The 15,038-nt window shown below is 41.6% G+C and overlaps 1 protein-coding gene across 1 annotated transcript; it reads right to left on the reverse strand.

Annotated features, from left to right (window-relative positions):
* Positions 1-1,683: 1,683 nt before the first annotated feature.
* Positions 1,684-14,167, reverse strand: RGR (retinal G protein coupled receptor). The gene is made up of 7 exons (XM_058029437.1): positions 14,089-14,167; positions 11,135-11,291; positions 10,293-10,414; positions 5,182-5,335; positions 4,483-4,600; positions 2,942-3,055; positions 1,684-2,036 (listed from the first exon to the last, which is right to left on the reverse strand). The coding sequence occupies exons 1-7, from the start codon at positions 14,165-14,167 to the stop codon at positions 1,893-1,895; spliced, it is 888 nt and encodes a 295-aa protein (XP_057885420.1). The 3' UTR covers positions 1,684-1,892.
* Between the last annotated feature and the right edge of the window lie 871 nt (positions 14,168-15,038).

Here is a 15,038-nt window from a genome sequence, read left to right on the forward strand (position 1 = left end):
CATTTCCTCCCTACTGTGTTCAAGCTTCTCCCTGTGTTTGATCATCTCTGTGTCCCTATTCTAGTTTATCCTCTCTGAGTTGGAATGACTCAAACCATGCACCCTGTTCACTGAATAAATGGTTTTCAAATGGTGTGACCATGTCCTATTTTGTTACCTACTCCTTTTTAGTGCTTTTTTAGCATTCTGCTGGGATTTGTCTTTGTGACCCTGCTGACAATGGAGTTGGTGATTGCAAGACCTACCCAGGCCTCTTTCCTGATAAAGAGATAATTGCACATTCAGAGCCTGTCACTGTAGATACATACTTAGAGATAATTTTGTGACCAGACACATTATTTTGCACTTATCAGTACAAACATTTTGTCATCTTCTCACTTTATATTAGGTGTACCTGAGATGTGTCTTAGCTCTTGACATTAAAAGTTATTATTCTGCATAATTTTGTCATGGCATAATTCAGTGCTCTGTCAGGTAGTTTGTGACCAGATTGAACCTCATGAAGTCCCAAAGCACATCTCTGAATGGGTATCCTGCTGGTTAACTGCTGACAAAATGACATTTATTCCCCATCTCTAGACATGAGAGGAATGTTCCTTCTACCCACTGATTGTTTAGCTTGCAGGATTGTACCATTTACCCTTTTGTATCTCATAAACAACTGCTTTCCCTTTTAGTATGTTGGAAGGCATCAAAAGGATGGATCAGCTATTTCTTTGGTTAGTTTCAAAAACCCTTTCACAGTCAGTGCTTGGAAATGAACCATATGATCCCTGTAAGTATCAATTAGGTTTGTTTTTTTGTGCACAAAATCTCTCCTAATCTGTGTTGTGCACATATTTTTTTACAAATGGGCAATTGTGAGACACATCTTGTAATAACAGGCAATATCTGAAAACTGACAGTTTTTCATCCCATAGGCAATATGAGCAACACGAGCAAATACAAATGTTTAAAATGGACATTTATGAGAGATTAAAATACATTTAAATTCTGATAATTATGAATGTGACTTTTTAATTGGTCAGACTCTTTAATCACCATTGATTCAGGGATTGCTCTCTTATGTAGAACATAGGGGAATTTAATGGAAAATGTGAAGTTAATTTTTATTCTTATGACATTTTTGAACAGAATCTGAGTCATACCTCCCTTTAGTTTTTGCTCAATGTTCAACAAAAAGATGAATGTTTTTTATGAGGGACTATAAACTTTTGATTGTCCTGCTAAGCAGCAGCTGCAAAATCCGATGCAGTTTAGTGTGTGACAAAGCTGAATGTCATGCAGTAACTCATTTGAATAGAAGCCAAGGCAATATTCCTTACTGGGGAAACATGCTCACTAAAATGTTTTAATGGAACTAGGATGTCAGAGTCATGATGGAAATTTGGAAATGCCTGTTTTGGGTGCACTGAAAATGAGTTGTTCAGATGAACAAGCTATTTATACAGACATGTGGTCAATACTGGATACTGGTTTAATCTTCTAGTAATCCAGACATTACCATATGGACAACCTGCACAGATTGATCTGATGAGGCCTTACTGGGTAAATGAATATCCTGCTTCAGTTAATTTGCTGAGCTTTTATGTTAGCTTTCATCAGGAGAAAAAAAATGCTTTCCAGCACATAGTTTATTCACAGTGACATATAAAATGAGACTGATGACAATCGACACAGGTTTAAGGCAGCTTGTTTGACAAGCAGCTCATGATGGTTTGGACAGTTATCTCAAGGGCTTTCTTTCCATATTTCATTGTTTGCAGCCAATGCACAGCCTTTCCAATGTGGAACCACCTTTGCACATACATATCAGAGAATGCATTCAGTTTTCTCTTGAATTTTGCTTTCAGTGATGTACCTGCAGTAATTTTGTTTAATACCATAATGGGTTATTTAGTTTTGTTATCAACCTCTGCTTTCTCAATCTTCTGTCCTGTGAGGAACTGCCATATTCCTCCTCTGTAGTTTTCATTTCCCAGGGCATATACGAAGGCATCCACCGTTGGCACAGTCTTGGCAACAAGAGCAGGAATCTGTCATGAGACACAATATTTATTACTAGGAAAATTGAGAAGCCAGTGGGCTGATGTCAGCCTATGTTTAGTTTCCCTTTACCAAAAAAAAGCCTGTTTCCAATAGCATTAGCTTGCTACTCCCAGACAGGGGAGAAGTAAAATCAATTTAGCTACTCAGGAAATTATAGTTTCCAGGAGAAAGAGTTTAGGTTGGCATTTCCTGAAACAGGGCTCATTCAGTTGAGAGTGAATACCAGCACTTAGGAGGAGTGAAAGGTGTGCCATGGACACCTTTGGATGGATAAACAGGCTGATGTTGCTAACACATTTAATGTGGGATACTGAATACAGTAACGCATTTGGTGACCTGAAACTGGGCTGATTTGGGGGCATGGAATGAAAGTTGAAAGGTTTGATGTGATATTAGAGTCCCAGCAGTGGCTTTGGAGCCAAGAATCATAGAAGAAAGGGGGGAAAGGAGGCAGCAGAGCCTTAGGAGTGATCAATTACAGCTTCCCTGAGGGGAGAGAAGTATTAGAAATATGAATGAGACAACCAGTCTCTTTAAAACTGAAAATTCTGAGCTAGTACCTCACTCTGAGAAGGACACAAAAAGCTCCTACATGGCACAGAACAGTACAGGTTCAGTACAGGTTAAAAACCCTAACTAACTGCTGAAGAAAAATACCTCTGACTTCCTAAATGTTTGCTTGATCAAAGCAGTAATGCAATGCCTTTTATATCACTGTGCTTGCCTATTTTCACTAAAAATGGTAGATGAACAGAATGCTTTGAGGAAAAGTACTACTTCTTATATATGTTTTTACAAATAAACCCAGTAGTGAGTAAACTGGCAATGTTCCACATTGACAGAAAGAGGGGAGGGAGGAAATGTCACTTTGGGGTGGGGGGCACCCACGTACCATGCGGTATTTTGGTGGAATGAACATCACATTTTCCACTGCTGCATAGGAGCACAGGAGGCAGTAGGGACCCCAGCAAATGACCAGTGTCTTCAGTGGCAAACCAGTGTTAAACTGGAAAACAAGAGCAATAGGTTGGTGTTTCACAATCACACACTGCAACAAAAGGATGAGAGAGATCCTGTGGGATTGTGGTTTGTGTTCAGCAGCAGAGGAGGATGAGCCAACAGGATATGGGACAGAACAGTGCAGCAGCCCCAAAGCCCTGATCCTGGGTGTGGGTGGGGAGTGACAGACGTGGCAAAACACTTTATGGTAGATCAGATAAATCTGTGTGTGCTGGATATAGAAGCCATGGCCAGTAACTTCTCCTGAGGGGAGAGAGCAATTGAAAATTTAAGTGAAAATTTAAAAGCAGATTATAAGGAATGATATTTTGCTGACTTCCTACATGGTCTTGCAGACAAACTGTGTGAAGCCACTGCTATGCTGGTACAGATGCAGTAGCTGTGTTGTGGTAGGAGGATTTCTCTGTCCTTTGTGCTAGGGCCTATCCATGGTGTTCATGGCCAGCTGTTTCCAAGTATCTTATAAATATTAAAGACTAAGGAAGTGATAATCTCATCCCTAAATTTTCTGCATTGTAACTTTTCTGCACAGCCTCAGAGAATTGTGAGAAAGAAATCACATGCTAGTGCATACAAACTCACTGGAAAAAAGTAATAGACATAATGAACAAGAAATATATAGAGGGCACAAGTATTTATTCCAGTCAGCTACAAACAAATCTGCCTGACTGTCAGTATAACATTTCTCTTGAGATCTGACTGTCTTGACTGAGTGCAGGGGTTGGGCTGTGCCCACCAGCCATGCATAGTGCCCCAGACTGTACAGCCTGCACCTCAGCAAACAACTCATGTAATCACCACATTAGATTCCCATAAACCTGCCACACTGGAGCAATTCCTTTGTTTCCAGCTCATAAAGATTTCTGACTTTCCTCAGCCAAGTGTTAACACAACGAGTATGGGAAGGCCCTTCTCTCCCCATGGGGTGCCTGTGTGTTTCCTTGCAGAGCTGTACTTCTGTCTGACTTCCTCAGCCATAAGCCAAAGGCCTGTAGAAAAGCAAGAAATAACAATCCTTCCTGAGATAAATTTCCCTGGATAAACACTGATATGGTATTGGCAAATATTCTGTATGCTCTGTGTTTTTTTGGGTTTTTTTTGAGGAGAGTTAGACCAGTGTTGATGGAGGGAAATCTTCAGAAACACTGGTCCAAGTTCCTCTTTGATGGGGAAATGTTTACAGCACTAGGTTGGGGCAAATGTGGCCAACTGGTAAAATGCTGCCATTTCCAAGGATGGTGTTTCCATGAGCTTTCTGAATGGCCCCATCCTGTGTTGCACTGGGGAGTTAGGACAGAAGGAGCTGAGTCAAAGTCTTTGTGAAAGAAATTGGTTTTTTTCAAGGACTTTGTCTCTACTGAATGCAGCCCTATTTTATCACAGTGATTGCAGGAGTTCAGAGAGCTTTCTTACCTTAAAGTTCCCAGTTTTCCTGAACTTTTGGTGTATGGACTGATAGGCTGTCAGCATGATGAAGCCTGGGATCATGAAATTAAAAGTGGACAGAGCAAAAAGGAATGTGACATAGTTTCTGGGAAAGGTGAGGAGGGAAGAAAAAAAGAGGGTGTTAATTCAAGTCTAGTGCATTTATGTAAAATTGCTGTAAGTATTTACCAAGTTGCAATTTTAAAATTGCTAAAACCACTTTTGTCACCATGCTTCAGGTGCAGCATTTGCTGAAGGCCAGGTAAGCTGTGCCATGCTATTGTGTGTGGGATGGAAAGTCTCATAGAAAATCACAACAGGTGTTTGTGTTCTAAACCCAAACACCACTACTCAGACATCTCTGCTGGCCTGCATAATGCCAAAAGCTTCATGAAAATATTCTGAAACTATAATGAAAATATTATGAAACTATTCTGTAAGAGTTTTAAGCCCTAAACCCAGAAAGGATGCAGGGTATAGATGAGTGAGGGAGTTGTGGAAAGCTGAGCACCAGGCTGTCCCGCAGAGGAAGCTGACTGGGGTGATGCTTTGCCCCAGCTACTGGGGAGGGATATCTGCCCCAGGAACAGTGCTGGGCACAGCTGGGGGGGTTTGTGTGCCACCAAGGCCATCCTAGGGGATGGCAGCCTCCACTCTGCTCCTGTGGGAGCTGGCCCTGGCCCTCACCTGTCCCCTTTGCTGTAGTCCAGGGTGCAGCAGGTTCGGAGGGGTTCGTAGTCGTATTCTCCCCAGCCCAGCAAGGGCATCACGGACCAGAAGGCAGCAAACAGCCATGCAAACACCATCATGGAGGCAGCTGTGCTCCACTGTAGCCTGCTCCCTGTGGGAAGAGGAAAGGGGGTCTCCATGGCCTGACAAAACCACTGGAAACAGCTGTCAGGCCCTTGGGCTTCAGGCAGAAACAAGCAGTTGTTTGTGCTTTGTATCCTGAAGCTGACCTGAGTCTGGAGGAATCAGTCTTCCATAAAATATGAAGGAAGCTTTTAGGAAACAGCAAACTGTACTTCTCTTTTGTGTGTTTTACTTAAACAAATGCTGTACTGCTGCTCAGCTTTGTGCCTCACTGGAGATACAGCTGCTGTTACAAACATTATATTCTTGTGTTTTGGGAATGTGTTCAAGGACACAGATGAGGCAGTGAGTACAATCAACAGGGTGATGCAATAAACAGTGTTTGAAGAAACTGAGTCCCATTGCAGAGAGTGAGACAGGTCAGAAATGTGACTCTGCACACACTCCCCAGCCCGTGCCCTCTTCCTTCCTGCCAGGCCAGGAGAGTGTGGATATCTCATATACCCTGTTCTAAAATTACTGGTCATCAATATACATATGTGATTATATATACACAACCTGAGAACAGAGCTTGTTCTAAAAATACTACTGGACAAGTAATTTTGCCCTTAAGATCATCACTTATATCAGGAAATGTGAAGCTCAGCATTAGTAATTTTAAATAATTTTATAATAAAATGTTCCCTTGTGCCTATCTCATCCGGTTCCATCAAATACTATTGGAATGTAATGGAAGATTGGAAACTTGAGAAGACACAGGGAGTATTTCTTCATGGAGAAGGCAGGCAGCCTTCCCTGCTGCTAGCCTCACTGCTGCATGTGGAAAGGTCTGGATAATTTTGTTACTGAGGCCAGTGTCTGTCACCGTGCCCACGCTGGGCAGCCCGTGACGCCAGCAGCACCAGCAAGGAGAGCAGTGACTTTCCCCAGCACTCCTTCCTAATCCAATCTCTCATTAGGGACAAGAAATAATGTAATTTTCACTGAGGTTGGGAAGCAATCTTTTTGTCTGCCCTTAGACAGCAGCATCATGACAGCAGGCAGGAAGATTCAGGCCAATTCTGATCTATCCCTGAGAGGTGAAGGACTGGGGAAGAGGTGCATTTATTTTTAGACCTGGTGAAATCAGCTGCTGGTTGACCCTTCAGAAATATTTAGACACACATCAGAAATAGCTAAATATGTAGGAATGTAAAATTAAACAAGCTTGAGATTATTTTAGTTTTACTCAGGAAAACCACTTTCAGTAGAAGAACAGTGAAAGAATTGTGTTGTCCTCATGTGGCAAAAATGTCCTCCCCTGAGAAGGCTGAAAGCAAGAGCACAAGTTGAGAGCAGTTCAGTTGTTTTTGTGCACAGCAGGCCATTGCTTCACCTTAGATGCCTTTTCTTGGCCTGATAAAATTTGATGTAATAGCCATGTAGGTCCTAATTCAATTAAATGCATGTGTATGGGGTTCAGCATATGCTTACAGATATAATTCTTAATTAGGGCCCCATGCTGGCAGTTTGGTCTTATTAAGTCCAATCACTCTTGTGCTTTGGTTTTCTCTCTTTGAAAAGCAAAAGCCAAGCCTCTCTTTTCCACACAGTGAAATAGTAATACAGGGAATTTTAAATGATTTCTCTAATTGCTTTGGAACAGAAAGACTGATCCCTCATCATTCAAAGATTACTAAAATTGTGGTGCCAAAAGATGAACTTTTTGGAAGTGCTAGATAGAGCATGGAACCTTAATCCTTTTGATCATGAAAGCCAGTTTTAGTGATATAATCACAACTATATCTCAGGGTTTAGTTTTTGGAAACATTTATGAATGTATTTTTGTAAGATTTATGATTTATTCAAACATTTAGCTGATTTTCACAGACTGAAAGATACATCTCTGACACTGGGCTACCTTTCAGAACGATTTCAGTCTGCTGTTCAAAAGGAGCATCTGAAATAAAAGGTCAACAGGATTTTCTATGATGGAGGGGAAAAATAGTCCCTTTTTCTCATTCCTGCAAATGGTTAAGTTATAATAGCTGTATAATATTAAGTTACAATATATACATACCAGGACAGTATATGGCTTGTACCAAACTTAATGGCATGCATAATTTAAAATTAGCTAAGTTTGTCAAAGACAGAAATATCTGAAAATCAGACAAGGAAAAATATATATCAGTCATAAATTAAAGAGGTGTTAGCACCTACTTCAACTGCAGTGCAAAAAGCACCAGTCACTGGTGGTCACGAGTATTCAGCTTTTGTAGGAATAAGAAAGCTGTAATGTGTAATAGCTTATTTTGTGCATATCATTATAAAAAGCTCTTTAAAATAACCTAATTAAGTTTTTTGTGGTTGTTGTTGTTGGTGTTTTTTTTTTTTTTCCTCTGGTTCACCATCATCTTAGACTGTCTTGGTGATTACCTACTGCTTCAGTGAAAAACACAAGATGTGTAAAAACATCAACATTTTGTCAGGGAAAACTGATATAGGTGCAAAGCTAGATGAAGGGAATGCAGTCAGTTTGACAGGAGTTTAGGACTTTTAATTTGACAGAGCTGACAGCTGCAATTTTAGCAAATGGTAGTTTGGGAATCTTTGAATACCGATATAACAACCCAGGTTACCTTGGTTGATAAGGATTAGATAAAAGTCACTGTAATTCTACTTTTAGAAATTGAATGCTGCTGTGAAATCCCTGCTGGCTTTGTTTGTCTTCTCTTTTATAATACTGAGAGAAATACTGATATAAAACACTTCAGATTTTCTGTTTCCTCCTGATTCTGAAATGCAAGTTAAAAATTTATATTTTTTTTCTTTCATTTTAAATCTATAACATTATACTATGCTTATGAACTGACCAGGATCCTTCCCCTCTCCCCAAACTTTTAATGGCAGTGTGAGTGGCCAGAGAGGAACTGATAATGTCAGCCTTGATCTAAACTGGCACCTTCTGTCCTGAATATCTGGCTGCTGAGACAGAGCTTCCTCAGAATCTGCCCTTTTCTTCTTCACTGTCAGGTACTAACATATACCTACTTCTGCTTTCTCCTTTTCCCCCTAATGATTAAATTTTAAAATCCTTTTTTCCCATCTTGCTAGGGATTGACATTGATACCCTTCAGATTTCCCTGCTATCTCTCCTCTTATTGCATACTTTTAGGTTATTTCTCTAGTTCTCTCCTCTTTGCTGTGAAAGTTGCATCTCACAGAGCCCAGAGCCACACTAAGGGGATGAAAAGAGTTGCCCAGTGTGCTTACCTAGAAGTAACAAAAAAACAAGATAGGGGAGAGTAAAATGTTCTGACCTTCTCTGTCATGTGAGGTAATAATACTATTTTCTTCCATATGCCAAGCAACACCAACCTGATTTCTGCTGAGTGGCTTGTCACTGTAAAGGTAGTGCTTTATCACTTAGGGCTGTGCTAACTTCCAAATCTAAAAACCTGGTCAATTTTCAGAATGTTAGTGAAGAAATTTGTGATATTAGCATCCAGAATGGTTGTAAAGTCCCAAGTTATCCCATCATCATAGTAATCTCTTACATTCTAATCAGCTCTTTCTTCCCAGAAATAGGGATGGTAAATAATCAAGTGCCAAGCTGAGGAATGCCACAATGAAGGTTTTCTTGGGAAACTGTTAGGATGTAACAAAAAACTGGGGATGATGTAATTGAGCTTGGAAGGAGTACCAGATCCTGGGGAATGAAGATAAAAGGTTGATGGCTTTGTATTTTAGGTAAAAGTATTTTGTACCTTCTGTACAGGCATGCAGCTTGCACCAGCATCAACAGGAGTTTAATGTATGGATTGAGAACACAGCATAGCCTGTGGGCTTGCTGGAGCACATCTATGAAATATGACTTACTCTTCCTTGCAATCAGCATGTGAAGAATTGAACTAGAAGGGGCTGATTTTCCTGGAATAACCACAGGGCATGAGCACCTTCTGGGTTTTTAGTTTTGTTGTTCAAAATGTTTGCTTTAGGAGCCATGTTTGGCCATCAGTAAGTAACAATCTGAGCAAAGTAAAGAAGCTTGTGCCCTTAGGGTCCTTCTGTCCTCCTAATGTAGTGTATGTTCTTGTGAGGAGTGCATGACACAAAAGCATTAAAGTCAATATGGCAGAGAGTAAAATGTCTTTCCCAGAGATGCTTATTTTCAGGCTCTCTCTTGTAAAATACAGATGCTCCTCTGCCAGCTCCAAATGCATTTCAGTGTCCAAGGGGTGTTAGTATGGATTTAGCTCACAGCCTGCATTATTTGGGGCCTTTGTCTAGACATGAAAAAATATATTTCTTTGCCTGAGCTGGATTCCTGCAAAAATTGCAGAACAAAAACATTGGCAGCCTTTCCTCAACAGGATCATCAGACTGACCATATTCCCTGTGCGTTTGGGTGTGTTTTGCCATTTGCTGCTGGAATCATATGGAGGGTCTGTGGGCATCAAAAAGTCTCTTGCACCCCAAAATGGCTGTGTGTTGCACAAAGGGGGTGCTGAGCTCTGTGTGCCCAGTCATGCCTCTGCATGGGCTCTGTTCCAGCCCCTGTCTGCAGAGGCAGCTCTCTGCTTACACCAAACTTATCTGTCATTAGTAAACTCTGCATGGACATGATGATCTGTTGGGTGCACAGCAGGGTGTTGGATGAAAGGCTAAGATGAATAGATTTTTCTTCAATATGAGGAATTGGATTTTATGTGGGATTTTGTTTTAAAGTTTACTTATGGATTTAGAGAAAGCATGGCAAGAGGGTCACAAGTTGGATGTGATCACGACAAGGAAATATCTCCTGAAGGTGGTTGATAATTTCCCCCTTATGGGAAGAGGTCCTTTGGAGAAACTGTTTATATTTTCTGTATCTAGTGTGTAAGAAAAACAAACTTATATATAAAATACACAAATAATAAGTATGTGCTTGCTTTGATTCTCAGAAACCTGAGCCAGCTGCCTTTTGCAGCACATGGGTAAGGTTGGAGGGAAACTGCAGCCCTTACTTGTACAGTAGTGATGGTATCGGTCCCAGGCCACGGCAGCACTGGAGCTAATGCTGGCCAGGGCTGTCAGGAAGCCATGGAATCCATGGATTTGACAGCCATCAGAGCCATAGGGCCAGTATCTGTCAACAAACAAGGAATATGTTAAGGAAATGATAGAGAAAGGTGAAGGCATGTTTGGAAATTGCAATAACAGAGAGGGTAAAATGATAGCCTGTGCACATCCTGAGGCTCTGTCTGAGAAACACTGTGAAAAATGTTACTGTGCTTGCTTTTAGGCATTTGCCAGCATTTTTCCTGCTGTGGTGTCTCTTACAGTACAACAGCTATTTGTACTCTTAATACTGAGAAGAAAATATAATCCTGCATCTGTGTCTTAAAAAGGTGGGGTTTTTAAATTTGAAATCTACATTTCATCCAATTATCCAGATCTTCAAGATGTGCCTCCTTTGTGAGGAGCCAATTTGTCAATGTGTGCAAGTCAGTGCAACACAACAAACAGATAAAGACTTGCAGACAAGTTTAGGGTCAATCTAGAGGTTTAGTGAAGTGACATTTTGATATTCAAGTAGTTTCTATAACCCCTGGTAAAGCTGTCTGGCTAAATGTCTTCTCTAGTCAGTCTTATAATCAGTCAGTGATGATCTGCAGTAAAATCTGCTTTTCTACTTGCCATAGAACCATGTAGGGTTTTGTTTTGTTTCGGATTGAGGGAATGAGAAGTTTGGCTATGACTTATGGTAGAAAGAGAGCCATTTAATTAGTTAGACTTCTTAGAACTGAAGGTGCTGATTTTCACGTGGCTCTCCCAAGGATGCTTTAGGAAAACCTCTGTGCCATACCTGAGGAAGCTGGAGAAGGCAGCGATGAAGGCGTTGATGCAAATCCCGCAGTCGGCCAGGGCGATGCTGAGCACCAGCAGATTGCTCGGCGTCCGCAGCTCTTTGATTTTGCGGAAAGAAATAATTGTCAAGCCATTCAGACAGAAACCAAGCAGGGCTGAAAGACAGAATTGTTTGGTGTGATTCAACTGGAAATTGAAAATAACTGCAATGATACTGCAGTTTTCTTTGATGAGAGAACAATAATTACAGTAGAATCTTATGCATGGGGAATAGATCTGTAGTGGTCAGTCTGCACGCAAGTTTCAACGGCTTTCAGAAGAGAACTCATAGGTGACAGGCTCAAGCCAGTGCTTCAGACTTCTTCAGTCATGTGGAGCAGATGCAGTTTGATTTTATTTGTAATTCTGCCTTTTGTTTTAATAAGAGAAACTGGATTGTCAGGCTCCATGCAGGGACACATGGTTCAGGTTCAGAGCAAGCGAGATGCAGAGGAGGCAGTTTCAGGACAGCCAGCACATGCTGCTGGTGTACACGTCAGGCCTGACTTTGCTAGAAAAATGTTCTGTATTTAATATCCATTGTAGCATTCCTTTTTGTTTAAGCACAGAAGTCCCTCAGCCATGTTTCAGTCAGCCTGCCTCCCTTTGGGCCTCTGTCTCAGGGTAGCCTACACAGTGCTTGAATTACACCAGCTCAATCTTATTATTGTCCCTCGTCAACAGACTATACATGGAAAGGAATAATCTAATTATGAAAAGCAGTCACTGATAGATTTAAAAAAATAAGTTTATGTTGTTCTTCAGGGAGGGATCCAAGCAACCCAAGCTATTCACCCAGCACAGAGCTGTTCCACTCTGAAGCCCATCCTTCACTGGTTTAAAGTCAAGCTTTGTCCTTTAATGCCCTTTTCAAGGCAACCTGAATTATTTTAGCTCTGATGAGGATCTGACTCAACATCCAGTCTCTAAGTCTCAGTTAGATGAGAGGCACTATGTCTTTGTGTTCTTCTTGGAAAAAGAAATGCTGCAGCACAGAAAAAATCCATATCCCCTAATTCTGTAAAGTAGTGTAGTTACTTATGCTTATTGTCTTAATTCTGCAGTTACATAAGATGGATGATTTTTTTCTAGCCAGAAATCCTGCTTCTACCTTAATTGCATTAATGGCTGATGGCATAACCATAGAAACAGCTGATGTGTGTCTATCATTGCACAACATATAACAAAATATTTCCAGGAGAAATATTTGGAGCTATTAGAGATCTGCTGTTTTTATTTCCTCCCTGCCAGATTACCTCCCACCCACAGGGTAAAACTGCTGTCAACTCTCTCAAATGCAGAGAAGCCTTTAGGAGAGATGTGTTCTGAGCATATTTAGAGTAGAGCTGAAGAGTTATTACTATATCAGATTTTTTCTATCTTTTCCCTCTTTTTGGAAGCCTGAGGCTTTACCAGATTCTGCTTTCTTGAAGGTCAGCATGAGTGAACAAATAGAGAACTTACTAAATTTTTTTAAAAAACATTGAATTTTCATTTTTAGATCAGCAAATATGTTCACTTAATAAAGTGAATGCAACTCTTCACCACAACCTTTCTTTGCTAACTGCACTTAGAAGCTGCCATAAGATAAAGGAGAGGTCTTCATTGCCTTTGTCTGAGTGTTTCAGAAAGTTAATTAATCCTTGATGTTTAGCATGGTCTTCTAACCCAGATAACAATAACAAAGTTTTACTACCAGTCTACTGGGCACATTCTGCCTAAAACCCTATGGAAAATACTTATGTTTAGTAAACCATAAATGTATTAGACTGCACCTAGTTTTAACTGAAGGTTACCACAGGGCTCTTTGCTGGAACTTCCACAGCTGCAGGACCCTGGCAGGCTGCAGCCCCAGCACAGGTCAGGGCTGGCAGGGCCGTGGTGCCACAAGCAGGTCCCCAGCAGGACCCAGCTCTGCCAGCCCCCAGCACTGTCCCTGTCCTGCTGCTGCTTCCCACCCCTCGGGATGGGAGTGCAGGTCCTGCCAGGCTGTGCTCTTGGCCCAGGGACTGTCAGCCAGGCTTTGCCCTGTTTGAGCAGCAACCTGTCCCCGGGCAAGATGTAGAAGCTTTTTCCTCTCTCTTCCAAGAAAGAGTGTGTGACAGCATTTCCAGCTTTCCTTTGCAGCCAGATACGAGCTGAGGTGCAAGGCAAAGGTGAGCTCCCCATTCATGGGGTGAGCTAAGGAGCATTTATCCCACTCTGAGGGTGCTCACAGCTTCTCCTCCTCTGCTGCTGGGCCCCACAGTTCCCACATCCCCCTCTGATCAGCACGATGGCATCCCAGGCCCTGGGACTGACACCAGCATTATCCTAGCTATGAGCCTTTGATAACTGCCAGGTAGATACAAATTCACAGTTTTGTTGCAGTCTCTCAATAAGTGGAATATGCCTTAAGAAAAGATCACATTGGCTAAATTAAATTGATATGGTTTGTTACTTTTACCCAGCAGCCATTAATTGTAGTGCAGTCTGCAACCAATGCAGCCTGGATGTATGCTAACAGTTTACAGGATTTTTTGGAGCAATCATGTTTAATTGTAAGACAGCCATCACAACCCACAAAACAAGCAGTCCAATTTTATTGAGAGATTATCAGTCATTTCAACTTTCCCCAGAGGAAGATAAAATTGCCTTTAAAAGTCAGCAACAAAATATTAAATCCCAAATTCCTGAGAAGAGAGCTGAGTAGCAAGTGCTTCACTGCCACAGCTATGCATAGAGTGCAGATCTTCACAGCAAAGAGCTTGCAGCTCACCCTGACTTACTCCCCAGAAGTACTGGTGATGTAGCCACAGTAACCAGGGTCAGCATACCACAAATGCTGCTGTTCACTTCAGTTTTCCTTCCCCCTTTTACCAGAAATAATAGGAGGAAAGAAATCTTGCTGCCGAGGTCCCACACCAAACTTACCTTCTACCAGCAGGGCAGTGCCAATGGCAAACACTTCTATTTCAGTGAAGCCTTCAGGGAGAGGGTGTGCAGCGACCATTCTTATGGTAAATATGCCAAAAGATTTAACCTCTGCCCTCTGTTATAGCTGTGGGGCTGCCTTTTCTCTGGATCTCTCTACTTCCAGTAGCCCAAGGCTTCTTAAAGGAGCAGCTCACGTGCAAACACATGCTGTTATTATATAAAAGCTTTGGGGTTTTTACTCCCACCACTACAATCCCTGCAGGAATGTTATTAATGATGGGACTAGCATCAGCCCGCACTCCCCCTTCCCCTGCAAATCGTATTTCAGACACCAGCAAAATGAAAGCATTCATGGCAATTACAACAAGTTCTTTGTAGACACAAGATTAAGAAACCTGTCCAGTTAATTTTGCAACACTGGAAAAGAATTAAATGTTGTGGAACAAAGGAAACATGTAATTGGGGAGTGACCTGAAAAACAAAGGGGCACTCATTGAGTTGATAATTAGAGGAAAAGTATGAACCAATAATTTCTGCAGCTTGTAGATCTTCCCCTCACCCACTTTTTTAGAAACTGGCAAGTGTATTTTTCTGGCAATGACTGTTCTCTATATTAACATACTTCCTTTTTGTAACTGAGGCTTAAATTAATATGCACACTGGCACGGCTTGATTGAAGACAAACACAAATTACTGATTTGGGGCCCTAAACATGCAAGGACATGAGTGAGTTGCTCAGTGGTGAGCACTGACAGGAATCACCTTAGTGTCCTTTTGGAGATGTTTGGGGGCAGGAGTCGGGTGCACAGTGGCTCTGGAGTACCTGCAGCTTGTCCAGCCTCCAGCTCACTTACAAGGCCTTAACAAGGTGCCACTAGCATGGCAGTTGTTCCTTTGATACGGAACTTTCTCCATCCTGATAATCCTACTGCAAAATGGGAGCAGAA

The sequence above is a fragment of the Melospiza georgiana genome, chromosome 8 (assembly GCF_028018845.1).
Source record: "Melospiza georgiana isolate bMelGeo1 chromosome 8, bMelGeo1.pri, whole genome shotgun sequence".
In the NCBI taxonomy this organism is placed as follows: Eukaryota; Metazoa; Chordata; class Aves; order Passeriformes; family Passerellidae; genus Melospiza; species Melospiza georgiana.

Coding starts and splice junctions, on each gene's coding strand:
- RGR (XM_058029437.1), bottom strand. CDS start 14,167: ATGGTCGCTGCACACCCTCTCCCTGAAGGCTTCACTGAAATAGAAGTG. Junction 3,056..4,482: donor GGAAAACTGGGAACTTTAAG/GTAAGAAAGCTC, acceptor CTTGTTTTCCAG/TTTAACACTGGTTTGCCACT. Junction 2,037..2,941: donor TTCCACCAAAATACCGCATG/GTACGTGGGTGC, acceptor GTCTCATGACAG/ATTCCTGCTCTTGTTGCCAA.